At 39.4% G+C, this 27,977-nt stretch overlaps 1 protein-coding gene across 4 annotated transcripts; it reads right to left on the bottom strand.

The window, feature by feature from the left end:
* Positions 1 to 109: 109 nt before the first annotated feature.
* LOC133123373 (protein phosphatase 1 regulatory subunit 1C-like) lies at positions 110 to 27,753 on the bottom strand. Of its 4 annotated transcripts, none has more exons than XM_061233813.1 (6): positions 27,332 to 27,753; positions 26,173 to 26,233; positions 16,661 to 16,698; positions 16,215 to 16,281; positions 3,880 to 3,963; positions 110 to 1,890 (listed from the first exon to the last, which is right to left on the bottom strand). In XM_061233813.1, the coding sequence occupies exons 1-6, from the start codon at positions 27,410 to 27,412 to the stop codon at positions 1,814 to 1,816; spliced, it is 408 nt and encodes a 135-aa protein (XP_061089797.1). In that variant the 5' UTR covers positions 27,413 to 27,753; the 3' UTR covers positions 110 to 1,813. The 4 variants fall into 4 exon arrangements, with proteins under 4 accessions (XP_061089797.1, XP_061089795.1, XP_061089793.1 ...); XM_061233811.1 differs by having other exon boundaries at positions 110 to 1,882; XM_061233809.1 differs by lacking the exons at positions 110 to 1,890; positions 3,880 to 3,963 and adding exons at positions 7,968 to 9,344; positions 12,091 to 12,303.
* Positions 27,754 to 27,977: the final 224 nt, after the last annotated feature.

Raw genomic sequence — 27,977 nt, 5'->3', positions numbered from 1 at the left:
ACAAACCAAATAGATTACGCTCTGTGAATTAATCTTTCACATGCCAGCATACAATTCATTCTCAAAGTTGTATCGGATGCCTATAATTCACAATAAATATGCAATAATGTTTGTAAGAAGAAATATTTATTTATGTTAAAAAAAACTGACATTCTGACACAGAGCTTATGAAGTACCACAGATCTATGAACATGACTTTCATTTTCATTTCATTTAAAAGTATACAGACCAAAGAATGACTGAAACTTCTCCAACATCAATGGAAAGAGGTATACCAGCCACAGAAACCCATTTGTTAAGTTTAGATTTTGAGACAAAATTGATTGGAACCCGGATTTGCTTACTCCTGACTCGATTTAGCCTTTGTTAGTCATTAGCCTCGGGGTTGAAATACTTTTCCAACCTATACTGTGGATGTTTGAATTATGTATTCAATATGGAAAAGAACAATATTATAATGTCTGTGTCATTAGTTATTGTAACTTTGATGAAGACCACATTTTAAGACACATTTATAAATAAATGGTGGTAATTGTAAAGGGTTCACTTACTTTTTCTTGCCACTGTAATTGCTTTTATTGCTAAATTGTTTAAACTGCAATCCCTGCTATGAACCTGCTATCCCTTTCGTGCTAGTTCTCTGCTGTAGTACTGTGTTGACCATAGGGTGTAAAATAGCCTGTAAAATGCAGCTAATAGCACTGTACAGCAGAATGTGTTTGTTACCTGTATGCTGCCAAAACAACATTCATATTCAAATATGTATCTTTACTGTCATATACAAATCAATGAATGCAGTGAACATCCCAGTCCTGGTGTCTCATGTATTTTTCAGTTAAAATGGCTAGCTGCATGAAGGAGAGGCATGGTTGAAACTCCAAGACTTTCCAAGCTCTGTCTGGCAATGGAAGCATGGAAACCTAACACTTCTTCTTAGCCGTATAGTGCTACATAGCACTCTGTTTGATGCAATTTCTTCCTAATGCACATTAGGGGCTATGCCAAAACCATTAGTGACATGGTGAGTGATATCTTAGAGGCTGGTTGTGTTCAGGACCCTGATAAGAGAGACTGTTAACAGAACTGAACATCTCTCAGCTGTACTGGGTCATTATCCACATGCTTTCAAAATAAATCATTTCCAGCATTCACTCTAGAAAATACCATTTTCCCACATACTTGGCTGAAAATGAAATTGAGATCAGTATACTGCAATTAAGGCCATTTTATTTCATTTGCAGTTTGGCTCCAGGCCTGTGTGGAATTACGTTTCAACTTAATCTGCAAATACATCACTCTGATAGTCTAATCTATTGCCTCACCACTGTTTTAAATGATCAACCACATTGATGCAGATTAGCACTTTACAACCTAGGTTTTCAACAGGGGGTCCACAGTCCCCTGGGGGTCCTTGAAGTTATAGTAGGGCCAAGCATCATATGCAATTACTACATATGGATTTGGGAAAATCTATATGTAAATATAAGACATATAAAAACACATGAATAAAAACATTTTTAACTCATGATGTGGGTCATTTGATGCATTTGTGCCTACGTGGGGGTCCCTGGATCAGAAAAGATTGAAGACCCCTGCTCTATAAGAAGGCATATCATTTGAACACGTTTGTGAATCCACTTTCTTCCAATACTGGACTAAGCTCACCTGATGTTGGATGCCAGGCTATAGAGGCAAGGGTACAATTTCATAATTAAGACAAATATTGATATGGCTGGGTCCCCCCAGGTTTCCTCTTCCAGTCATGTACTTGTAGCTGCAACCCCAAACATGAAAATGGGCCCCTGAGCCCTCTCTACGGATGTGTGTCCTTTTCCTGTTCTTCCAGACCTTCCTCCTCTTCTGGGAATGATTCTCTCTGAAGCTTCGTCCCTGCATAGAGGGTCAAAGGGTGATGTGTATACAAGCTTTTTGATACCAAATGAAAATGAATTGGCTATGTTAAATGCTTTAATGAATTGGCTTTAGTTACCCATAAAAACAAAATACAGAAAATGTAGAGTTCATCACAATGGATTTTTAAATCTGGTTGAAATGCATTTCTTTCCATTTCTGATTTCCATACTACCTTCCCTTTTTCCTCGCAGCCCTTTTCCCTTTTCAGTTACAGCTATTAGGGAAACGGAAAGCAGCACCATCCCCCACCTCCAAACACACACCCTTCTTCCTTTTGTGTAGTTACTGCATCATGAGGAAACTGTCTGGAAACAGTCATTCAATCCTTAGATCCATCAGCACATGACCACTCTGATATATTACGTGTCAAAACTTGACCTCGTAATATGCACTGTCTGTCTGGCTGACCCCAAGTCAGCTGACAGCTGGCCTTCAGCCTGACCATCTGGACCCGTAGAGATCAGGTGGCAGGCGTTCTTTTCCTCTGAAGTACAGAGGAGTATCACTAAAGGGCCAAACCTCTCTTATCGGCAAACCTGCTGGCTATAGCTACTGGAGTAAACCCACTCTCCCTATTTATTAGACATACTTTTTTTATGGTCTTCTGCTGCTGTCAACTTAGAGGTTTGATGCCTTGTGTGTTCAAAGAGGCTCTTCTGCATACCACTGTTATAATGTGTGGTTATTTGCGTTACTGTTGCCTTCATGTCAGCTTTGACCAGTCTGGCCCTACTCCTCTGTCTTCTCTTATTAACAAGGAGTTTTTTGCCCGCAGAACTGCTGCTCACTGGATGTTTTAGTTTTTTGCACAATTCCCTGCATACACTAGAGACAGTTATGCATTAAAATCAGTTTATGAGTTACTCAAACCACCTTGTCTGGCTCCAACAATCGTTCCATGGTCAAATTCACTTTTCTTACCCATTTTGACATTTGGTCTGAAAAACAACTGAACCTCTTGACCATGTCTGAATGTTTACATGCATTTAGTTGCTGCCACATGATTGGCTGATTAGATATTTGCATTGACAAGCTGGTGTACAGGTCTACTTAATACAGTGTTCACTGAGTGACCAGACCAGAAACTAGAAAAAGACTCACACATAGTTTCAATCTAAACATAGGGTTGTGTCAGAAGTGGGAAGTGGACTGTTGGCATTTGCTCCAATCCTATTGTGTCTACGTATGAGCTCATACCAGGATCCACCCCCATGGGCAGCTCTCTGACCACAGCACCATGCCTTGTGATGTTCTGACGTCAGAGCCAGAATGCTGGCATCTCAAGAGATAGAGATAAGGCTGCATGTGAACTTCAACAGTTGTGTTGTCATTATACCACACCTCTAATAAAAACACCCATGTGTATGAATTATCATTTCTCGTCAGTTAATCTTTTACCAGTCAGTTTGTCCTCCCCCTTCTTAACTGTTGCAGCACTTCTAGACACTTGATGTAGTGAGAGGAACACATGTATTTCTTAAAGTAAAAATAGAAATGTCTGCTCAAAGATCAGGAATAGACCAATTAACATAATTTACAACATTCATTTTAGAGGAATGAATTGAGATATAATACCTTAATGTTGATACACATTTGGAACACTGTGTGCTGTGATGTGAATCTGACCAACACAAGTAGGCTCAGTATTATGTGTGTGCACTTCCAGGGACTTGTAACATGACACTATAATGGCTTGGTGTATGCATTACCAGACATTGTTCATTAATATACAATACATCAAACATACAGTTTGTCTTCGACTGAATATTTCATCCTATTCTGAATAATTGTTGCTGCTCAAGCACAATATTCTGACCTATCATGTAAGTAAGTGGATCAAGATTACAGTGGTTTCACATTATTTGTGGCACCATTTTGAGGCAACTTCAATTCCATGTAAACAGGAATTACACTAGAGTCCCAGAAGGTTCCAGAACAGGTGGTGGAGTCTAGGTAGGGCCCTACCTGGACTGAAGGGATGCGAATGCTGATAGGGTGTGTCTTTGCGTCTGGGCTGGGCTCCCAACCGCATTTCAGAGCACCTTCCTGCTGAAAAAAACCGACCAGTTCAGACCAGCTCCGTACTCAACACGGCTTGACCACCTCAAGCTATGTTCTGAAATTTCATAGCTGGATTTTACACCAGGACTGTCGGAGTGGGGCTGCGAGGTACGTATGAGGTATGGTGGTCCTCTCCCCTTTCGTCCTCTGCTCCCCAGGCCTCTGCCCACTCCCTGTGGGAGTGCCATATACAGAGACCCTTCATCAGCAGGAGAGTTCCCTGGGCACCCACCAATCGATTTCCGTTCACTGCATGGTGGCATTAATGATCCAGGGAGAGGAAAGACACTCTGGAGGACACAGCATCAGCTAAATGCCTATAATGCAACTGTAAGACCATCGGACAACAAAGAAAACTCATGAGAATTAATGTACTGTATGTCCAACAATATTCCATACACATGAACTGCTGAAATGCATGTTTGCAGGATACATACAGTAAGAGGCACCTAATCATGATTCACATAATCATGTGATGAATGAATTCCATAATTTTTCCTGCATGTAATAATAACAATTTGTTATTTATCTGATGCTTTCATCCAAAACGACTTACAGTTGATTAGACTAAGCAGGGGAGAATACCTCCTGGAGCAAAATCATTCAAGACAAGTGAAATTATTTTAATCACATGCTGTCATTCATTTTCCCTCAGAAAATGATCATAGCATAAGAAGATACTGCATATCCAACAGTAGATTAGTTTGTATTGTAATATAAAAACTACAACTGAAACAATCAAGACATTGATACCTCCATGAATAGCATAAATAAGTGATACTAAAACAAGGAGATTGAATGGATAGATTCAGCTGTAAATTATGCTGATACAGTATGGAACACATTTGTTGGCTAAATGGCTTTAAATCATCAAGGGTCCAAGGTATCAAATGAGCCGCAAACCATAATACTGCTGCCAGATATGCAGTAGATACTACAAGAATTGTTGAAGACTGAGAAGCCAACTGTCCCAATTACTTTTCGTCCCAAAAAATGGAGGGACCATGCATAAACATTCATTCCTACATGGATCACCGAATATGGATGTAAATACAGTCTGCATTTTAACCTCATATTCATTATTTTGTTTAAATTGAATGTGCTGGAGTACAGAGTCAAATAAACAAACTGTCCAAAAACCTACGGACTGCACTGTATCTTAAAATTTGAGCTGGTATTAGTTGATGAGAGAATTAAGGCCTCAATAGTTCAACCGGGGACAAGCCCAATTGAGTAAACAGAATACGGCTCAGTTCATATTTGCACATTTATAGTGACAGCAAACTGGACTAGTCCTTCACGATCGCAGAGTCTTTGGTGAATTTAATAAAGAGAATTATTGAAGACAAGCATGTGCTTGCATGGTTGTGTCCAATGTGCACATATGGCCACACTCCACATGCAAACCTTTTTAGTTTTCTCAGAAGCAGAGAGCATATCCTGAAAAGAGATTCATGGGCGCATGCAAAAGCAAGCTACTGATGCTTGTATTTTCTTTTTATATCACAGATACAGGTTTTTTTTTATAGGGCAGCCTGTAGCGTAGTGGTTAAGGTAGATGACTGGGACCCGCAAGGTTGGTGGTTGCTCCTGGGGATGATTGTCTCCTGCTTAGTCTAATCAACTGTAAGTCGCTTTGGATAAAAGCGTCAGCCAAATGACATGTAATGTAATATCAAGGGCAATAGGCTACTAAAAGATTTTACAATATAGCAAGAAAGTTTTTATACTATCACAACTAGATTGACACAAATACATGTGGACAAGGGGCGGTACAATTCCCAAAGACATAAACACAACAAGCTAAATTAAGCATCCAAAGAGTGACCATGAGATGCAAAAATAAGATGCTTCTGCAGCAGCTCAGCAGAGCAAAGCCAGTGGCTGAACAACAGACTAGTCTACTGTTGCTAACTGCTGCTACACTACTCTATTTGTAAAAACATTCTAGCTATTGGTAATTGGATATTACCAATAGTGACGTATTCATTTTGTTTCAGTGTAACCCCTTAAGTATTGCCCCTTTTCTTGACACAAGCTTAAAAATGACATACCCAAAATGAAATAATTACTATTCTTGAACCCTAGTCTGGCCTCTTCTAAAAGGTAACCCTTTGAGATTTGTTTACCAGGAGTCAGAATTACTCCAAATATGACTGAAACAAAGTTCAGAAGCTCAAACACAGTGAAAATTCTTTTTTGACTGGATACAGATTATACCATTCAGAGATGGCTGTACTTGGGGTCAACGTCTTCGAGAGAACCTATACAAAACATAGATAATAGCAGTTTGATGTACAAGTACTTTTGTAGAAGTATACAATGACAAAAGGGTGATAATGACAATGATAATTCCTCCAGAGAAATTCTAAGTAAACAATGGGCATTCTATCTACGTTTCTCAGAGTTAAATATCATGCACTTGTTGTGAAAAGGACACTGACATTACCTTATTTTTTGTAGTATGTGGATTTCCAAAATGCAGAGAAGGGTCAGGTCCTTCCACACTTGTTTTACCACCCACATGTTACAAAATAAGGAACTGTTGTCACAAAGCAGGATATACAGATAGAATCGTGAGTTTTAACGCTTTCAAGCTGCATGTCCTGTTACCATAGTTATTGAAAATTTCAGGCTGAAAAAAGGAATGAATGCACAAAAACCGTCAAGGGCCAAGACCATAAGGGGTCAATATATATTCCACATTTTTCTGAAATAAAAAATATTTTTGTGTGATTCAAAAGGAAATGTTGAAGTTAATGCATGAAGTTTAACAAGGTAATGTAATTTTACCCTCCCCGTGCCTTTTATTAAAAAATACTTGGTAACGGTACTTATGCTGCCTATACTGTTATTAAGTATTGTCTTGAAAAATGGTATTGCGCACCCCTACATTTAATTTATATTTTTAGTCAGGGTTTTGCTCAGTATGTTTGGGAGCATACATTTTAGGATGTAAACAACCATTTCAGTCGAATAAATACTCAACGAACATACTGATTAGTAGTATATTAGTAGAATAGTGCACTGATTCGGTCATGGCTCTTTTTACTTCAGCCCATGTTCCAGATTTGGGAGGGTTCTGATTTTACTCAGTTCAGCTATCCAGTGAATGTAATATTCCTGCTTTCATATACAAGCCTATTTTTAATGAAAAGTATAAGCACTTCAAATGTGTATTTGACCCAGGTCCAATCTATTTAACAAACATGTTGATGTTATTTGGATTCTATAAATGATGGTAAATTAGCTGCAAGGGAACTTGCATATGATGAACTTCTATATGACAAGCCTCTACAGGCTGACTGTGATTCACATTGCAAGCTACATGTGAATTGAAATTCACAAGCTACAGTTCATTATCCCATCGCAAATTGATAAACTTCACTTCTGCTTGTAGCGTTCCCAGTACTGTAAATGATGCAGCAGTGGCAATTAGACTACAGTGTTCATCTGAGGACTGCGTGCGACAAAACGACTTCCCTAACGGATATTGTAATTCCAGACATCCTGTTAGTTTGAAACCTTGTCAGAATTGAGAGACATACAATTCCGACAAGGCAAATGTTAATGGTGTTGCAATCTTAATACATTTAGAAACAAGAGATAGTTGACTATGAACCTTTGATCTTAGCGCATGCATAAATGCATAACATCGTCTCATGAGTGATAGGTCTGATTAACAGCCATTTTTTTCCTCACACATTGCAGAATTGTCTCAAACTCAATTGTGAAAAAAAAGGTGTGGGAAAAATTAAGAGGAATAATTTCTTCCTGTACTGATTCAGAAAGGTATTTTTAGTTTAGTAGAATCATAGGTCTCACATTCCTCAGTCAATGCCAATAGGACTATAGTGATTTCATGGACATTACATTACATGTCAGATTCACAATGAAAAATCATGCTTGTGTTTTTGTAACAATTCTTTATACTTATCTTTATAAAAAGATATAGACACACACAGACACAGACAGACAGACAGACATATACACACACTCTTAATTAGGTGGAGCAGAGACAGCAGTTCCATCATACTAATACTCCTAACATAAACATTTTATTTTAACTGAAACAAAACTTTTTATATACAGTACATCACTATAAAAGGTTTATTTAGAGGGCATTCATATTGTCCAAGCACTATCATTCATATGAAAATCTATATCATACTTTTCCTTTATTCCAAAATTTGGTATGTTCAATCCATTGCAGCAACATCAAGTCAGGAGTGTGCAGATTAGCACACATGCCCTGTGAAACACATAGCTAGCCACTGCTTCTTTTCTTCCTAAATGGCTGTCTAGTTTTAGGATTCTTTGGGTTCTTACTGTATCTTTAAAAGTGTAGAGTAACTCTTTGAAAGCACCATACAAGGGCATGTCAGTGTGGTTGCGAGAAAATAATCATGTGGCTCTTTCCTTTGTCATCATACTAAAGAAAATTTGGAGGAGCTCATCTCCAAAGCAGTAACTGATCAATATGATTCTATTTTCCATATCAATTTATATACAAGTATGATTCTCAACTATTGCCGACATTCCGTGGGTATGGGCTTCTGTTCTAATTTTTGTTTTTCCTTCCTCCTTTCTTCTATACAAGGATGGTGCATGTATTATATGTAAAAACATCTCAATGGATTTTATCCTGAAATAAATACATTTGCCTCCATGGAGATATGACATGAGAGCAGAGCATACTAGGTAAGTAATAATAAAGGACATCAGGTGGAGATGGTAACATTGAAGGTAGACCTTTCCGAATGAATCATCTGGACACTTTTTTTCTCAATCATATGCATTGTTATGCCTCTATAATCAGGCATTATGTGCTGCATTCATTTTTTTAAACTTGCAGTCTTTAGTGGAAAGCATTCAGAGAAAATGGAGCAGGTTTCATTCCTAAAGGTTCCTTCCTATAATTTAGTAATCAATGTCAGTATATAGATATATGTACGTATTTCTAAAATAATCTTTTCAGTTTTATTACATTTAATTTCACAGAAGAATAACATTCCATATACAGATGAAATTAACAACAAGGCTACTCTTTGATATTTCACAGGAAAGATTTATGATCTGTCAAATTATATCCAAAAATGTATGTCATCGAGTTGTGCGAAAGAAGATGTGATTGTTATGTCTTAATTTGTTCAAACAAAAAAGATAGACATCTGATTTAAGTAACTAGAAACCAGAAAACTACAGCAGAAATGTGAATGCTGAAAAACTGGTCCAATAGACGTGAGGACAGTGAGGAGTATGGGCAAAGAGTGGATGTCAGCAACAACAGACTGCCCAGGGTATGCAAGACTATCGAGAGATAGACGAAGGACTTGGTAGGGTTTCCTGCGGACTCTCTGACAGCTCTCCTGTATTAATAATAATAATAATAATAATAATAATAATAATAATACAAATTAAATAACAATAATAATAATAATAATAATAATAATAATAATAATAATACAAATAATAAGGCAAAATGAAATAAAACAACAATAATAATAGTAATAATAATGGAAAATTTTCAAAATGTTCAGAAAGAGCAAGAGAGAGTACGAGAGTGAGAGAGGAGTGAGAGAGAGAGAGAGAGAGAGAGAGAGAGAGAGAGATGAAGCATGTTAGGCACACTGAATTTACACAATCTTTCATACAAATCTTTAGTTATATTTGCTCCAGTACATGTCCAGAAGGCTTAGCATCTGATTGGGTAGATATACTGTCAGTGTTCTATGCATGCAGGTAGAATGCAGATGATCAGCACTTGGCCTATGAGTACCAGAGTCTGAGAATTCAAACTATAGCTGGACCTCTTTCTAGCTAGCTTGAACTACAAACTAGGGCTGTGTCCGAATCGGCCTCCTAACTGCTGTGTCCACAAATTATGTACTGGCTACTAGGCATACTGCATATCCTTTAGTGCATGTTGCTCCATACTCGATGGGCTGTATAGTATGTGAAAAATATCCTCCATACTATTGTCTGTGCACATACAGTGCACCATACCCATGTGTCATTGTTGCTGTTCTTGAAAATATCAGCAAAGCTGCACCTCATATGATGTTGTGCCTCATATTTACATTGCCAAAATAATTATTTTATTCCTGAGAAGTATGCGCTCAAATCACATAACTGTGTAAGGACTAGAAGGGAAACATGGTCATGTGGTTCCGTTCTCTCTTATTCGGTACTCTTATTGTTATTCTACTCTTATTCTATCTTATTCTTATGTGGTACTAGGGGGCAACCTTTAGGTTAGTGGCTTGGATACATGACTGGGGCCAGGAAGGTTGGTGGGTCAAGCCACGGTGTAGCCATAAGTTGTTGGTCACTTCAGCAAGGCCCTTAACCCTGCATTGCTCCAGTGGGGTTTGTCCCCTGCTTAATCTAATCAACTGTCACATTGGTCACATTGGATAAAAGCATCAGCTAAATAACAATTCATGGCACTTTAATTGATTGCCATTGTCCAAAAATTGGCAGTTGGACAGTTGCATTCCTCTTTCCTGCAGTTGCCTAAATGGGATCAATATTATGATCACCCTTTATGCCAATCATATCCAATATTATGACCACCATTGTGCATTATCTAAATAGCTAAACCATTCAGTCTGCTTACCAGACTGAGGCTATAAAGCAGTTGTTCTGCCAGCTGATTTCTCGTCGGCCGTTCTGTTGATTTTGGTTTATTGTCTGGACATGCAGTTCACCATCACTACTAAAGTCCTGTAGTGTGTCCTCATTTACACATAAACCACATATACGGTAACTTTTGCCAATGTTATACAACACACAACACACCATAAAACAGGCTAGCTAGCAGACTGATACCTTTCATTTGAGAGTATCCAACTTTCCAACAGTAATGAAAAATTCACCTGATTTTGTAGAAATCAAATGGCCTGCAGAAAACAACTCTTCACAATGCACTGCAAATCGCGATGTAAAGCGGTTCAGAAATCATCATACCAATGTTGGGACTAGTCAAACAGCTACCAGGCAAGGCTCTGCCCACTTCCGTTTTAAACCACACCCACCTACGAGTACAGATATGGATACAGATAATATAGTTGGTAAATACTTATTTTTCCTTTTGAAGTGCTTTTTATGAGGCTAATAATTCTGTACTGGCGCATAGCTTTGTCCTATTGCTCATTATAAGACATTAGCATTAAATTAGCAACCAAAATGACTGAGTGGGCCTTTAAGACCAAGTTTTTCGTTGGTCATAACACAAACTCATTCCGCTGTATCAAAATGACAAGTAGACAATTACCAAGACCACACCTAACATTAAGACCAACCCACTCAGATAGCCACATGGTCATATGCTATTTTAACAGCACTGTATGGAAAAAGGATGTTGCATCTGTCTGAAACTAGCAATGACACTTGTGCTTGTGTTACCGCCATTTTGTGCTTTATTTTTATTTTTATACAGTACATTTTATGCCCTAATGCACCTCCATAGTTTTGAGAAGACAAAAATAAGTTTCCCTTCTAGTTCTAAAACAGTCCTGTTTCCTGAATATACTCAGTGGAACCCCAGAAATAAGTATATCAACCCGGGATTTTAAGTATACTACATTTAGAGAAAACTTTGCCAACTTAACAAATTTCTCATCTAGTGTGCTCAACATGTACTCAATACTAGGCAAGTGCACTGCTGATTCGGACACGGCCAAAGATAACGCATTCAAAACTACCTCTCCAAAGCAAAGCTGCATTTGAGGAGTCTTGCTTTAGCCTGAGACATCATCTGTGCCAAAGGTCAAGAACACATAATTTCACTATCCTTCTCATAAAGAAGATTATTATAGGAAACCAAAGTGGTTGCTGTTCAAGCCATACGTAGGACCTTGATGAGATGCGGTTTCATAGATTGAAAGGTTTTCCGTATTCAAAAACACTAGGAAACTTCACATGTATCACCAAGGTGGAGATGAATAAGGCCATTGGTACACTTATTTTTGGTGAAAATTCAATTGAAGGATCCAGGACCAACCAGCCATGCTCAAGTCACAGAATATCTTTATTTGAAGAACCCACTATGGTATCTAGGGGCCATCTTATAAAGAGGGTGAGTTCAGCATGCACACACCGCTCTGAACTTACCCCCAGTACAGCTGTCTGGGTGCTCTTCAGTACTGAGAAGCACATTTACATGAGCCTCATTGCCATTGGGCTCAGGGCAGTTGTGATTGGCCCACTGGGCAGAGTTGCCATAGTGCTGGGCCACGATTGGGCTGAGAGGGTCGAGGCTGTCACAAAGCCCCGCCTCCTGGTTCTCCTGCTTCTGACAGTGCTGCTCCACCACCAGCTGCAGTTCTGAATGCAGAATGGGAGACAACAGCACTACTCATGGACAAATGCTGCCATGACATGAGGCCCTGAGGAGTGCTTTGCTACAGTGCCCTCCATAATGTTTGAGACAAAATTTGGTTGCCTCTGCTTGGAATCTGTCCGAAAGTGGATTGTCCAGCAGGAAAATGACTACAAACATACATCACATCCACAAAGAAATTGTTAAGATAAAACCCATAGCTGTCATCTTTAATACTGGTGTTTGCACCAGTATTAAACCAGGGGTGCCAATAATTGTGGAACCTGTTTTTTGGGGAACAATTTTTTTATTAGGAAAACTTGAGACTTTTTGGTTGATTCCATTGTATCATAAATAAAAGCACACTACTTTACACATGTTGGAAAATCATTTTTGTGCAAACTTATCAAGGGTGCCCACTGTATATACTAACCATATCTATGGGGCTAATAATAACCAAATATATACATCTGAATATAAACATCAGAAGCTCTACTACAATGAAAACACTTCCTCAAAGAATGCCAAAAGGTGACTAAGTCCCCCGGCAGAGTGTAAAGCAATGTATGTTTCAACGATCTTTTCACAGTTTTTTCACATTTCTGGGCGACTTCATCACACTCACCCCCACATACTATGGAAACCCAATTGACAAATTCTGGCACTGTCCAGATCCAGTAAGCGGAGATGGCAAAACTTCAAAAGGAAATGTCAGTTTGTTTTTGTGGCTCATATTCTACAAATTCATTTAGAAATTTTAAACGGAGAAGCGGGTTTATATGCTGTATTTGTTTGTACATAAAACCAAAATGACTTCTTGGAGGCTACCATTATTTCAGTGCGTAAACATGCATGGATGGATTTACTCAACCACCCATTTCCAAATTACATATTTCTTACCAATAAATGTGTTACAGATGTTCCCAACAATGTCATAGCCCCCAGCCTGAAGTTCCAAAAATGTATTTTATAAAATACTTTTTTTTTTTAAAGATATTTTGTAGGCCTTTTTCAGCTTTATTGGACAGTATATAGAGACAGGAAGAATGGGGGCGAGAGAGAGGGAAAGACATGCGACAAATTGTCAGACGGTTGGATTTGAACCGTTGACGTCGCGGCTCACAATGAGCATGCGGTCATTGCTCTGCAGGCTGCGCCACCGAGACACCCCATTTCATAAAATACTTAAGAGCATTTAAACAAAACATTTCAGACTGTAATTTCGCCACATCCTCTCCCCTTCTCCCACTCCCCGTAGTCCCAAGCCACCCTTGCTAAAATTTTGCCTTAAAAAGATTTTGTTAAGCGTTCTCACTATTATAGGTTGCCTTAACTGGTAACAGGTCTCTCATGAAATTAGTTCGACTGATATCATCACACCTGACTCCCAGGTAAAGGGGAAAAAAAAAAAAACTGCAATTCTTGGTCCGAGAGAGCCGTCAGTTGCTGATCCCTGCCCTAGTACCTCATAATCATCATCACCATGATCACCATTGTCATTGCCAGCTGTGTAATAGTCAGCCATGATCTCTGACTCAAAATTTGGCTTGAAGACCACCACATGAATCTGGACTGGATCTACAATCCTGCGTCGTACAATTGAAGCTCACCATCATCAGGCTTCACCTTACAGAAGCCGGTGCAAAGGTTCAGGACCTGGCTTGGCATTAGGACAAAGGAAGTACATGCAGCTTTATCTCCCTAGATAGAGGACAGGATCTGCTACAGGAAGCCCTCCCTGGATGAGTCAGTGATGCAGCCTTCACGATTCCCTCCCTTGGCTCTCTTACAACCATTCCTCATGGGCAGCCTCCTGCTGTCACTGGGGACAAGGCCGCAGAAAAATACAATGTCCCTGCAAGACTCCAAATGTCAGCTACGGATTACATTCATTACACTTATGTTCTCAATCCATCTCACGACTCCAGACTTCCTGATTGCATTATTGAATGATGATGATATATACTCCTTCAGATTCCAATGACAAACTCGGAAGATAAGGCTGATATCTGGCTGATAAATGCACACAACCATTATTTGCTCCGAATATGGCCACTGGAGACATCTGACCAGAATTAATATATAGGAACACACACATTGAACACTCTTAGAGGGCAGCAGTGTACATCAGTGTGTTTAATCACTGGGTACTGTGTGCTGCCAAGTCTGTCACAGGCACTGGAAGCAATCATGCTGGATATGAAGCAGGACAAACTCAAAAGAAGGGAATTCAGGGGAGAACTGTGTGTAAAGTGTAAAAAAATCTTTGTGTGTGTTTTGTGCATACATTTCCTTTCCTTTCCCTGTTAATGGAAGTGAAAAACACTGTCTCAGGTGTAATCTCAGAATATCCCATAAATACACCGATATACCGAGTTCATATCTAGTGACCAGTCCTGGGTTAAATACGTAATTGTTTTTAATTCAAATACTTGTATATGTTTTGGTGAATTTGAACCTATGAAATACTCTCTAAAAGTGTAAACCCCACTGTCCAGTCCTCTTGATTGGCTCAATTGCCCCAGGCAAGATCAATCGAGCACAGAAAAGTATTTAAATCCAAAACAATTACGTATATAACCCAGGTCTGATAGTGACTGAGAAGGTTGTGGCATGTGGATGATATTACTGTCAGCGATAAAGATGTTAAATCAGTACCAATATGCAACGATTGGCCTCTTCTAATGAGTACATCCAGTCAATTTCAGGAAAATGCACTCAAACTTTATAAAACCACCAGAACCATCAGTAATTTGCATATGTGGGCACATATAATATAGATCAGAGCGGTTATGCATCACTGAAGTGTCCTTGTGAATACATTTCAGTGGCTCCCAATGAAAAGAAAGAAAACAACGACAACAAAAAACAAACAAAAACTTCTATAAAATTTAAAAATACGTTGTTGTGTTGTGAACTGCCCAGCCATGGTATTGAAAAACCTCCATTTACGTTTTGTACGTTTGCCATTTCTGATTAGCTTTGTGCTAATAATATCATGTGAAACCTCATTGATGCACTTAGAAAACTAGCATGTCGCTAAATGCTCTCAGTTGGCCTACCACAGTGACATCTGAGAAGCAATGAAACTTGTTCCTGTTTATTTAACCAACTAGGGAGGCATGCTGCCGGACCAATACAATGAGATAGAAACTAGATAATTTTATCTCGCCAGCTGGATTCTGGGTAGCGATGTAACATAATTGGTCAACATTTTAGTTAGTTTTATATAACAAAAATACAAGAATGGTTTGTATTCCCATTGGACTCAATATAAATATTTTCCTGCTCTGATCTATAGATCTATGGTTCCCTCTCACTACAGCTGCTAACAGGCACAATTAGGCACTAACTGCATCACAACCCTGTCTTTCACACAAATGGAACCAGGATAGAGTCATATATTGATGTTATATACTGGATAATATTGAAGTGATACTGTATATAGGAAATGAGCATGTCCAAACAAAAATCACCAAAGAAGAGACACCTGGGGAAAAATAAATCAATATTGTACAGTGAGATTGTGAATTCTGTATGCTGCAACTTATTCACAAGGGGGAAACACTTGGTTACATTTAGTCATTAATATTACATTCCTAAAGACTTTAAAAGCATGTATACATTTTACAGTTTGAGATTAAGTCATGTGTCATTTGTGAACATGACATAATGCCATCCTTCATAAAGCATTGCATTTGCTTCACAATGCTTTGTAAAGGTGCTAAATCATAAGCACAACTTCAAGAAGGTGTTATAAAAATATATTTACGAAAAGCTTGGCCAACAAATGAAGACAAACAAGAAAGCCTATAAATGAGAAGCAAAAAAGGCACAGTTGTGAAACTGGTGCACTGAGAAGTGGACACCCAGGCATCCTGTACAATGCATAATGGGATGAGTCTCTGGAGAATACCTTTCATAGTGGGTGGGGTGTAGACGCTCTGCTTCCTTTGAGCCGAGGACAGATCTGTACTTGGTACCTGGCATGGCAGAGTGGAAAATACCCATGTGAGAGGGGTCAGATTTCACTGGGGCTATTTCAGGGCTATTAGCTGCCCCCCATATCCCCACCCCCAGAAAATCAATATTAATTACATCAGGATGGACTCTATCAGAATGCATCAAGGAAAAAAATACACTGCCTGCTTGGAAAATGGAAAAGGTCATCTATAAAACGGAAACTTTATAGACGGTTGCTCACAAAAAAAACAGCCTTACAATGTGAGCAAGCAAAACACAGCACAAGTAGCATAGAGGGTCAGTTTAGAGGTGGGAGGTAGAGTCTAATATAATTTGATTGATTCTAACATTGTCTGGATCATTCCCCATTGCATACAGATATTGCGGTATTCAACTTACCGCTCCCTGACTTCCTGATGTTTGTTTGTCATCTGCTTCTAGGAGAAAAAAAGGAAAGTTCCAAAGGGAATAGTTACTCACTATATCATATTCATTAAAGCAAACCATTAATTAAGTTAACCAATTAAGTATCACCCCTTTTCACAACATAAGCTTGAAAATGACATACCCAAAATAAAATGGTTACTATTCTTGAACCCTTTTGATTACTGGCATAACTCAGCAGTCTTCTGAAATGTAACCCTATGGGGTTTGTTCTCCAAGAGTCAAGTATTATTGAAACACAGTGGAAGTGGAAGATTTTTTTAACTTAAAAGATTTTCTGTTTTTCAGCTTATTGTGGCAGTGCCTGCTGCGCTTTGGAACACAATGGAGCCAAAATGCTGGACAAATCTCTTTCAAATTTGATGACAATATCAACAGAATTAACATTTTGCATAGTTTTTTGTAAGCTATGTCTAGGCAGTTTTCCAAAAAGCACATTTGGAGACTCAAAAAGGACACATGGGAACTAAATGATATCATGGGTCTTATGATGTGTAAAATACTGTATTTTGCTGACTAAAAAAAGTGCTTGCACTTCCCTCCACTTGTCACCCCGGCAAAAAAAAGTGTGTGTGTGTGTGTGTGTGTGTGTGTGTGCGCATGCACAATTGCATATGTATGCAGAACATTCTGTTTAACATTCCTTGTTTAGTTAACAACTGGTCTTTACATAGTCCAGAAGAGGTGTCCATGTTTTTTCAAAGTTTCTCAGTGAACCTTTCAGGGAAAATCTGATCTTCTCTAGCTTGATGTAATATAATATATTCTTGATCCATCCACTGTGGGTAGGTGGCGATACATGTTTCCATTTAAGAAGTATGATGCGTCTAGCTAGAAGAGAGGTAAAAAACATAATTCCATTAAGATACAGAGGAGTATTAGTCCTGGAGGGAACACCAAACAGGGCCGAAAGAGGGTCGGGTGGAACGTCCACACCAGAGACATCCCTAAAGAATTTAAAAATGTCTGTTCATAATTCAGATAAACCAGGTTCAAAACATGTAGACCAGGTCAGAGTGTCACCTATGCCAGGAAATTCCCTTGTCAAACCAGATTTGGAAGAGTGGACCAACAGCTAAAATCTTTATTTACAATGTTCTTGTAATGGGAGGACATTTTTCTTGAAAGGTGAGGGAATGATTTAGTGATGATGATGCCCAGGTATTTAAACCAACTATTCATCTGTTTAAAAGGAAAGAGTGAATGAGGCATTCTTGTGGCTTTTCAATGTTGATATCATAGCAACAGGGCCATGCTGTTTCCATGTGGTAGATAAAAAACATGACGACAAGGATAAAGAGTGAAAATGTAAGCAATGTGTTTATCAACACAAATAGATGACTTAACCAACATTGAATAGATACAAGTGATGTTATTTCACCCCCAGAAGCATTTCACAAGTTTGGAGATGTGTTAACGTATCAAGTAAGATTAAAGATGAAAAGAAAGAACAAGACCTACCACCACCTGCAGATTCTTATTGTGCAACAAAAAACAATTTAATGTACTGCGATGGCTATATCGCCCAGCCCTATTAAAAGTATTATCGGACAAATTGAGGAAATAAAGCATCACTGCCTTGACGGAACATAGCTTTTGGAGAAGTTGATCTCCGTAGAGGTGGGGGCATGGTCTGATATAACGATGCTATGATATTCGCATGACTTAAACTTTGATAAAATAAATCTATCCGAGAGGATGTATGGTGTGGGTGTGAAAAGAGTAAGTCTGCTTTGGTTGATGGGGACTTGAACCTCCAGGGGTCAGATAAACCCAGCTGCTCAGCATAGGAGGTCAGATGGCCTATCAATCTTGGACCATATTAAAATCCCCCCCTATGATTAAAAAACTGTTGTTGAGAACTGGTAATATAGAGAAGAATTTAGAGATAAATTGACTGTCATCCCAATTAGGTGCATATACACAGACGAGGACTACAGGCGTGTTTTGGATGATGATACAATAATATAGTGGCCGTTGGGGTCAGCAATAGAGAGTTATTCAATAGCAGTGTTTTTACTAATTAAATGGCAGAACCCCTTCCTTACTGTAACTTTGAGTGGGACAAATGCCCAATCCAACCACTTTTGAGACTTGGAACATCCAAGGTGCACAGGTGTGTCTCCTGAAGAAAGGTTATGTCGGCCTTCAAATGTTGTAAATGGGACATTATTCTGTTTAATTTAGTTAGCTTGTTTGGACACTTAACATTCCAAGAGACAAAATGGATACTTTAGTGTTTAAATAAGCCATTTGGGATGTGGGAGAATGTAATGTATATTGCCCTTGCAACCAAAGCCATATAGTAGCTATAGAAGCGCTGCATTGGGGTTATCGAAATTGTGGACAGTTCCCTGTAAAGTATTCCATAGCTTGGCAGGATGGACCAGACCAAACTTTATGCTGGATTGGTAGAGCTGTGCTTTCACATCTTTATACTCCGCTCTGTCAGGCTAATGCTGCAGAGTAGTCCGGGAATATGTGGATCCTTTTTTATAAGACAGTTGTCCACAATTGTGGGATGCGCAAAGAATCATCTCCTTCATCTGGCAGTAGTGCAGCCACACTAGCATAGCTCTCAGAGGTTTGCCTGGAAGCTGTTTGGCTGCGAGGGTGCAGCGTGCTTTGTCTATAACTGGCATGTTGCCGAAAGTTTCCTCGCCCAGGATTAAATTCAGGAAGGGCCCCATGAAGGCAGTTGAATTGGTACCCTGTTCGCACCCAGGTAAGCCAATCACACATATGTTCTGTCGACAGGAGCAATTTTCTTGGTCATCCACGGCGGCTTTAAGCTTGACATTGTCCGAGGCCAGCCTATCCGTAACTTCATTTTGTGAAGTTCCAAGGGCAGCAATTTTGTTTGTGTGTGGTCAGTCACAATTGTCTGTAATGAAGTGATTGTAAAACAAAGTTCTTGAACTATTTCTTAAGGCATAGTCAGAGCTGTTACACGGTATTCAGCTATAAACCCCGCCTGTATCGCTTTCACCTGCGGGTAGTGGTAATCACACATTCAGTATCTAAAAAGCCCACAACATGTTTGCTAAGAGCGGTGATGTAGGTCACCCTGCCCTCAGAGCCCAAATCTCCCTTGCCCATCTGTGGTCAGCCCTGTTTTAACATTTAGCAACATCATCACATCGTTATGCAAAAAAATATGTCATGTGGGAAATTGTTTTACAAACAGCTTGGAAAAATAGCCACTAGACCATAAATGCATACTTCTACCAAAATGCAAATTGTTTTACTTGTATCAGCATGGAACACAAATTCAAAGCTCCAAAATGATATGAAAAGCTCAAAAACATGAAAATATGCATGTGGGCCTTTAAATAATAGGTTTAATCCTTTTTCAAAATAAAATAAAACAAACAGTAATGGCTCCTTATTTTCACAAGGCATGCACATTTGTGGTTTCACACAATGCTGAAGTCATGAGCAATTGTAGAGGCTGCTGGCTTTGAATAATGTTGCATCTCTTGTGGCTCTAATGATCAATACCTTTTACTACCAAGCTCAGTCACTTCTTTGCTTTCACAGACTGGAAACTCACCACTACAGACTGGAAACAGCTATTTGTCTTGTCTAGCACAGGGCTAATCACACACCAGCACGCAATAAACTATCCCAGTGATTGGCGCCCCCAATCTATTAATGTGCAATAACCATTCTTTTCTTTGAAAGCATCGAGCCAAGCTCCTTTGAATTTTAATAGAATTTTGTAAATATTCAGAAAACAGAAACAAAATCTTGGTTACATTCAATATCCAAGTCTAACTTTGAAATGGATTGACACACACAGTCCATGCACACAGAAAACACATACACACATACACACATGCTTATGCTTCATTTATAAAAATGACAGACCGAAAAAAGTTGCTTATGTTAGTATGTTAGAGTGCCGTATCTGTGTATTACCGTATAAGTGAACATGCTTTACGATTACAAATATATTACACAATGAGCAGCACAGCATTGATAATGCACTATAGTAATAGTTACCACATGCTTTCCATTTTTCCAAATCAATCTATTAAAGAACAAGACACAAAGACTCAAGAACTATGTGTGGATCTGTTAGATGCTAAGTGTAGCAACTGGCAATTACACACAGTGCCGTTGAATTCGTCTGAAAAAAGCTTCCATTAATTTACATATTTATTTAGCTACGCAGTAAGAATAACAATAATCACTTCATATGTCAGTGCAAGATAATTTCGAGAATTATAGAAGGAAGCATTCATAGCACATAAAAGAAATGCATAGTTTTTAACCTTCAACACTGGTATTTGCGTCAGACCAACCACAATTCAAAGCTCGGGTTCTGAACAGACGGAAATATCAGCGAGACAAAAGCAGCCTGTTATATGAGCTTCTACTCTGAACAAAGCAGAACCCACACTGACCACCTACAGCTGATCCTTGGAGAGGGCAGAAAAGAAAGGAGATCAGATTCAACCACCACGCTACGTGATCCCGCGATACAAGAAAAACAGCAACATGGTGGCATAGAAAATTGAGCTGAACATACATAGAGGGAAATTCACACAGGTTTTAATGGGCAGTGACATGGGACTGAGGCTGTCAGTCACTGAATCATATTAGACAAAAGGCAGCACATTACAAAATTTACACAATAATTGGTTCAAATTTGGCAATTAATAAGAACATTGACATGATCTCAGTGTTGGGCTTTGTGAAGGCTAAAACCTTACTATGCTAATAGAGTAAATTGAACCATTAAGACAAGTCCAAAAGTACAACGCTGAAGTGTTAGTATCCAGTAAAAGACAAAGAAAATATGGATGAATATGGATGCAGTTGTAATTGAGCAGCCCCTGAATGATCATAAAAATATTCAATTATTATGTACTGTAGCAGACTCTTGCAAGAGTTACTTGGAAGATGATCACGACCCTTTTCAGGTGGAACATAATGTTGTTTGGTGCATGCTCAAGAAAATTATTTCATACAATGAAAACCATTCTAATGAAACAAACTGCACCAAGGGAGTAAACACACTAGGGTTAGGACAACCACTCCGAACAAACTAGTTGTGAAAGCCACCAAAATGGCTACTTAGTTAGGTTTGTTGCCAATATGTTGATACATTCCATATAAGACTCTCAGCTGGTGAGAACAGAAGTTTAAGTTTCTTATTTGCAATGCAGGGCAATAAAACAGCAGGCTCCTCCATGCCATGCTTACAGTTTACAACCCTGACCTTTTCACAGACAATAAAAGGCATATTCTAACAATCATTGATACTATTTCTCTATGGCAAAAATCATGTTCCAATATAAGAACAAAAATGGTAAATGGTTGGTATTTATATAGCACCTTTTCCAAAGCACTGTACAATGGATGCTTCTCATTTACCCATTCATACACACTCACGCACCGACGGCAATTGGCTGCCATGCAAGGCACGAACCAGCTCGTCCGGAGAATTTGGGGTTCGGTGCCTTGCTCAAGGACACTTTGACACACCCAGGGCAGAATCAAATCGAACCACCAACCCTCCGACTGCCAGACGACTGCTCTTACCACCTGAGCCAATGTTGCCCCGACATAGAAAACTATTTTCAAAAATGTACAATTCAGAAATTGCATGAATAAACACATTGTTTCTTTTAATGCTTTTTTAATAAATACAAATAAAATTTGATTTGATTTGTTAGAAATCCTTTTTGAAGATTTTGCACATGCTTTATAAAAACATACTCTCATAAATATGAATTAAATACACATGAAGGTGAATTTTATCAAGAAATAGAAAAAAACTAGGTTTTCTGATCATTCATTTGTCTGCAGTAAAATATATGCAGATGTTTTGTATTTTGATAGATTTATGGACACTTGAGGACATCTGGGTGCAGTTTTGGGAAAACTTGTGGAATTTAAATGCCTGTTGATATCTTTATCATATTTTGCACACAGGTTGACAAAAGTTTGTCAAGTAGTTCTGGCTTGGTCCTTGACTTAGAAATTAAGATATTCAATCCTAGACTATGAATATATTTTTGTTTTTGTATTTTAGTGTAATCTTTGTGTACACTGTATGTAGGTGCTTTGACATTTTGACATTTGTCACAAAAGTCTTCAATTTAAGTCTTTAATTTAAGTCTTTAACCATGTATGTGCAGTAAATAGTTTTTGAGATATTGACACTTTTATAGGACTAGTACAAAATAGGTAGAAATCCCCCTCAAGGGGGGGGGGCAAAGTGGAAAAGGGTTAAGTGGCTAGGCCTGGTACATTACATGCATGTAGGCAATGAGCACAGGCATACTGATTAAATTATGTCACATGCTGACACACAGCGAATAGGGCCCATTTACTGTCATTGCAGGCACTTAAAAGCAACAGCTATGGGATTGACACCCTCTCTCCTCCATTATGGAAAGGGGAGAAAGCGTGTCAGGATTTATAATGAAAGTAGTGTAACTGAAACCGACTGTTGAAGTCCTTCCCAGAGGACCATGAGCTCCATACTGTAGCACAGTAATGCTGCCAGTAATGCCATTTTGTCTTGATGCTGGATTAAGGACTGTAGGTGAATTGGTGGTTCTCATCCTCAAATACATACATATTTTCTCACAAGTGTAAAGCAATGTGCTTTATTTATGATTCAATGGAATCAACGAAAGTCTTACATAAAAATTTTTTAAAAAAAAGTCTCCAAAAAACAGGTTCCACAATTATTGGCAGCCCTAGTTTAAAACTGGCAAAGATGACAGTCATGAGTCTTTTCCTGTCATTTGTGATGAGGTTAGAGAACACATTTGTAAGGATTTTGGACCATTCCTCCATGCAGAACTTCAGAACCATTATCCTTGGGATACCCCGCTTCAGTTCAGACCACAGGTTTTTGATGGGATTGCAGAACATGGTTGTTGTTTTGCCTAACCATTTCTGTGTGGATTGTGATGTATGTTTGGAGTCATTATTACATTACATTGCAAGGCATTTAGCAGACGCTCTTTTCCAGAGCGAGGTACAATGAAGTGCAGATTGAACACAGGAACCCTAACGTGTCCTAACGTGACCATACAGATACAATTGGAACCCTTGAAGAGTCATTGTCCTGCTGGACAATCTACCTACGACCAAGACTCAGATGCAACCAGATCTTCCACTTCATCTTATATTAATTATGCCACTGATCTTAAATAATGCCCCTGGACTACTGGCAGCAAAGCATCTTTAAAACATCAATGACCCACCTCCATATTTGACAATAGGTATGAGGTGCTTCTTGTATGCATTCCATTTTGCTGCCAAACATGTTGATGGTGTATATGGCCCAAACATTCAATTTAGTTCTCATCTGACCATAGCACTCTTTCAGTCATAATTCCAATGAGGGTTGGCAGACTCACGATACTTGGTTTTGTTTCTTGTGCTCAGTAAGGGCTGTCTTTGTGCCAGCCTTCCAAAGAATTTGTTGATATAAAGGTGCCATTTCAAGACACAAGCAATCTCAGCAATTCTTAAAGTGCAATCCTTGGGTTACTGATGGCCTCCCAGACCATCTTTCTTAGCGTTCATGGGGATAATAGGCACTTGCATCCTCGCTCTGGCAAGTTTGCAACCATTCCATATGTTTTATGCCTTTTTATTATTGCACTTACAGTGCTAAGTGGTATGTTTAGCCATTTATGTTTCTTGCTTTTTTACCTATTACCTGACTTATGATAGTCAATTACCACCTGTGTCTGCTGAATTGACAGTTCTTTGGCTTTTCCTATGCTGATGGTTGACAAAGGAACGACATTTACCGCTGCAGTCACCAGCTGTTCTGCATTAACGCGCGTGTGACATTTGTAAAATGTCAATATATGAATGCCATCGAGTGTCAAGTGCCGGTGCCATCGATGGCATTCTTTGCCATCCTAACTAAAGTTAGCACTGTGCTCTCGTCCAGTATAATATAATCGTCCAATATCTATGCCATCCACATTACATTACAATTATTTAGCTGACACCTTTCTTCAAAGCGGCTTACAGATTATTAGACAAAGCAGAGGACAATGTGGGGTTAAGGGCCTTCGGTCAAGGGCCCAACAGATCTTAGCATGGCTACATCAGGGCTTGAACCCCCAATCTTCCGGGTCCCAGTCATGTACAGTACCTTTGCGAATAGGTTACAGTCTACCGTGATGCATGAGAATGCAGGATAATTCAGGCTAGTTAGAGCAGAGGTATAGTATCTACTGCCAGTAAGCCCCTGACTCAGCATTAAGACCTTTTAACATTGTTGCATGGTACCTTTCTGTGTACACAGAAGTGAGTTCAGATCAATATATTTCAGCTCCTTGCAGCCTTGTATGATGATGACTCCAAAAGCAATGAGACAGGATGTGGCCTGGGTGAGTGGTGGTGGTAGATAACCTTCTTGTAGTAAAAAAGACCAGCTCCTTTTTCTACTACAAGGCAGTGCACGTCAGCATTCAATCATTTTGTCAATGCCATGTGTCCTGTTCTCAAGCCTCAGAATCCCTTATCCTATCCTGACTTTTCTTTGTTCAAACTGTGGTGCCTAAATCTCACATTCCAATCAAGTGCTTTTGTCTGATATATAATGAACTTTGACTTTATCATTGACCAGCACTTTTAGCTTGCTATTACATGCTTAAATAGTAGGAAGACATTTATTTCAATTCCAGTGATGGGAAGAAAACAGTAAACAGCCATTTTTAGAAAGCAATTTATTGTCCCCCTGCTTCTCATGTTACCTCTAGAATTGAATTATATTTCTCCATTTGAAATTATAATAAATGTCACTTATATTATGTTAATTTGTTCAAGCACAGATAATTAATTGTTTGCACCCTTCTGAATTAATCAATTTCTTTCCTCAGCTGTGTTATCCTGGAGGACAAAATGGCCATGACATTCTTTATCCACAATAGGCAACCAGTCCCAAACAACATGTTTCCCATTCTTGTGTAAATCTAGTATAGATTGCATTTCATAAAATTCACTAAGAAGAATGACTTCTTAACCTCTTAAAGTTCAACACTACACATTTAATGGTTCCATATCGTGGAAAATGTGCCTTGTGATGCGGATTTTGAAGGAGTCGAAGGAGTTATTATACACAGTGAAAATATCAAAATGCATAGTCCCCAAATAAATCCAGACAAAGTATGAAGAAAATGTGCATTTAAATGAGCCATTGGACTTCCGAGAAGTTATGACCTCATAACGATATGCTTGTTTGCGTCAGCACGGCCCACCTTGTAGCTGGAATAAATCCAAGCACTCGGCACAGACTGCACTCAGTTAGTTGGAGCTAGCCAGCCAATCAGAACAGAGGCTCATTGATATCACTGAGCCTTAAAGACACAGTCACTAAAACAACCTGTTCTTGGTAAAGCTCATGAGAGGTGCTGGGCAATGGGCATGTAAAATGCCTTCTTAAATTCATGAAATGCATGGCATCACTCGCTGTTCCTTACCTGCTGCAGGTGGGTCGTTGTAGATGACCAGTGTGGCTGGTGTTGGTCTCCTTCGACGGATCTGTGAACAACAGAGTAAGGGCGAGAGGTTGCAGCAACTCCATTGCATCTACTCACTGTCGACCTGCTCTAAGCCTACTGCTTGCCTGTTTTCTTTAGTTGTCAAGGGCTATGTGATATTAAAAAAATCACTCCACTATCAGCAATCACTTTCTGATTTCTATATGACAGAGTAAAGCTCAGAATGTTTTCCTATAAATCAGCTAGAAAATGAAAATGACTCATTTAAGTCTGTCGAACTGTCAGTATCAATGACGACTTAGAACAACAGCATTAATTACATTTAATTTGTTGAATCCTTATTGTGAAAATATTCTCTATTCGGGTTTATTCGGGGAACTCATGTGAAATGGATCTAAAAGCATTTCAAGTAGACTTTCAAACACATGGTGAGTGTGTAAAATATGGTTGCCCCTGAAAGAAAATTCCACCATTGTTGTAACATCATTGTAGCGTTGTCCCACTGCTTTATTGATTCTAGTACATAATTTGTAGTTACAGCTCCATAACTAAAGTCCCTAACAGCCCCTAAAAGACCAGCGTTTTCAATTTCCCTGTTTTTTAACCAACATGGTGTGCTTGAGGCAAATCCTTAACTCTGAGGCTTGAATACATCTATTCCAACCCATCCTGTTTCTTTGAAATAATTATCAGGCATACAGAATCTTGAAATACATGCCTCACAAGTTGATGTTTGCATTATGAAGAATTAGAATTAGGCAGAAAGTGGAAAAGAAAAATTGCTATTCAATTGCCCACTTATTACTCTGTAAGTAGTTTCCTCACAGGATATTCATTCCGACCGACTCCTTTATTCTGAATTCTTTATTCTAACATCTGAGGATAAGTCTAACCACTGAGATAAGTAGGACTTCAAACAACCTAACCACACCAAACGGGTTCTATTCAGCAGCCTTGCAAAACACTCACCACCACAGGGCAACTGTGTGCTCAGGTGGCTTGAAAGTACACGCCATCCATAACTGCACAAAAAGGCAACGCAGTTTATCCACTCCTGAAAAGGACAGCAGCGGCGCTCCGCCACTCCTTCACAAAGCGCTCGGTTCCACACGGGCGATTAATAGTGTCTTTCACTTACGTGTTCTGCTGCCTGGGGGTCCAGGTGGCTGTGGAAGAGGGGCATAGCGAACTGGATCTTCTTGGGGCTGTTGGGCTCCATGGTTCGCGCAGAGTGAGTGCGGGTCTGCTGACGCAGGGCAGCTCTCAGCAGCAGTAGCCTCTGCTCCGGCCCCTCCTTTGCGAGCCCTCGAGTCTTCTGCTTCCCCACTTACCGCCCACCTCCCAGCACACCCCGGTCAATGAGAGGACGTGTGCCCTGGCCGCACGCAAGCTCGTCCCCAATGGCGTCCGTTCCCCCCGCCGACGCGCTCCGGATCCCTGGGCTCTTCTCTGGGGGTCTGCTCCCAGGCCTCTGGTGGGCTGGCTGTCCTGGGACTGTCCACAAGCCAATCTCATCGCCGGGTAATAATAGCAGCGTGCTGCAAAAGTGCAATATAAGCTCCCTTTGGGACCTGCTGATGTACTGTTAATTATTGATGAGTCAAGTTCAGGAAGCTTTTATTTTTTTCTTTCACTCTCTCTCTCACTCTCTCTCTCTCTCTCTCTCTCTTGTTTTCTCCTCCTCTTGCTGTCTGTCTCTCTCCCTTTTTCTCTTTTCTCTCCTTTGGCCTCTGTAGATTTCCCTTTCAGAGGTGTATGCACCTTGAGAAAGGAGAATGTATTTC

The sequence above is a fragment of the Conger conger genome, chromosome 3 (assembly GCF_963514075.1).
Source record: "Conger conger chromosome 3, fConCon1.1, whole genome shotgun sequence".
In the NCBI taxonomy this organism is placed as follows: domain Eukaryota; kingdom Metazoa; phylum Chordata; class Actinopteri; order Anguilliformes; family Congridae; genus Conger; species Conger conger.
The sequence above is the reverse complement of the archived record's forward strand: the minus strand, read 5'-3'. Positions and strand labels throughout refer to the sequence as shown.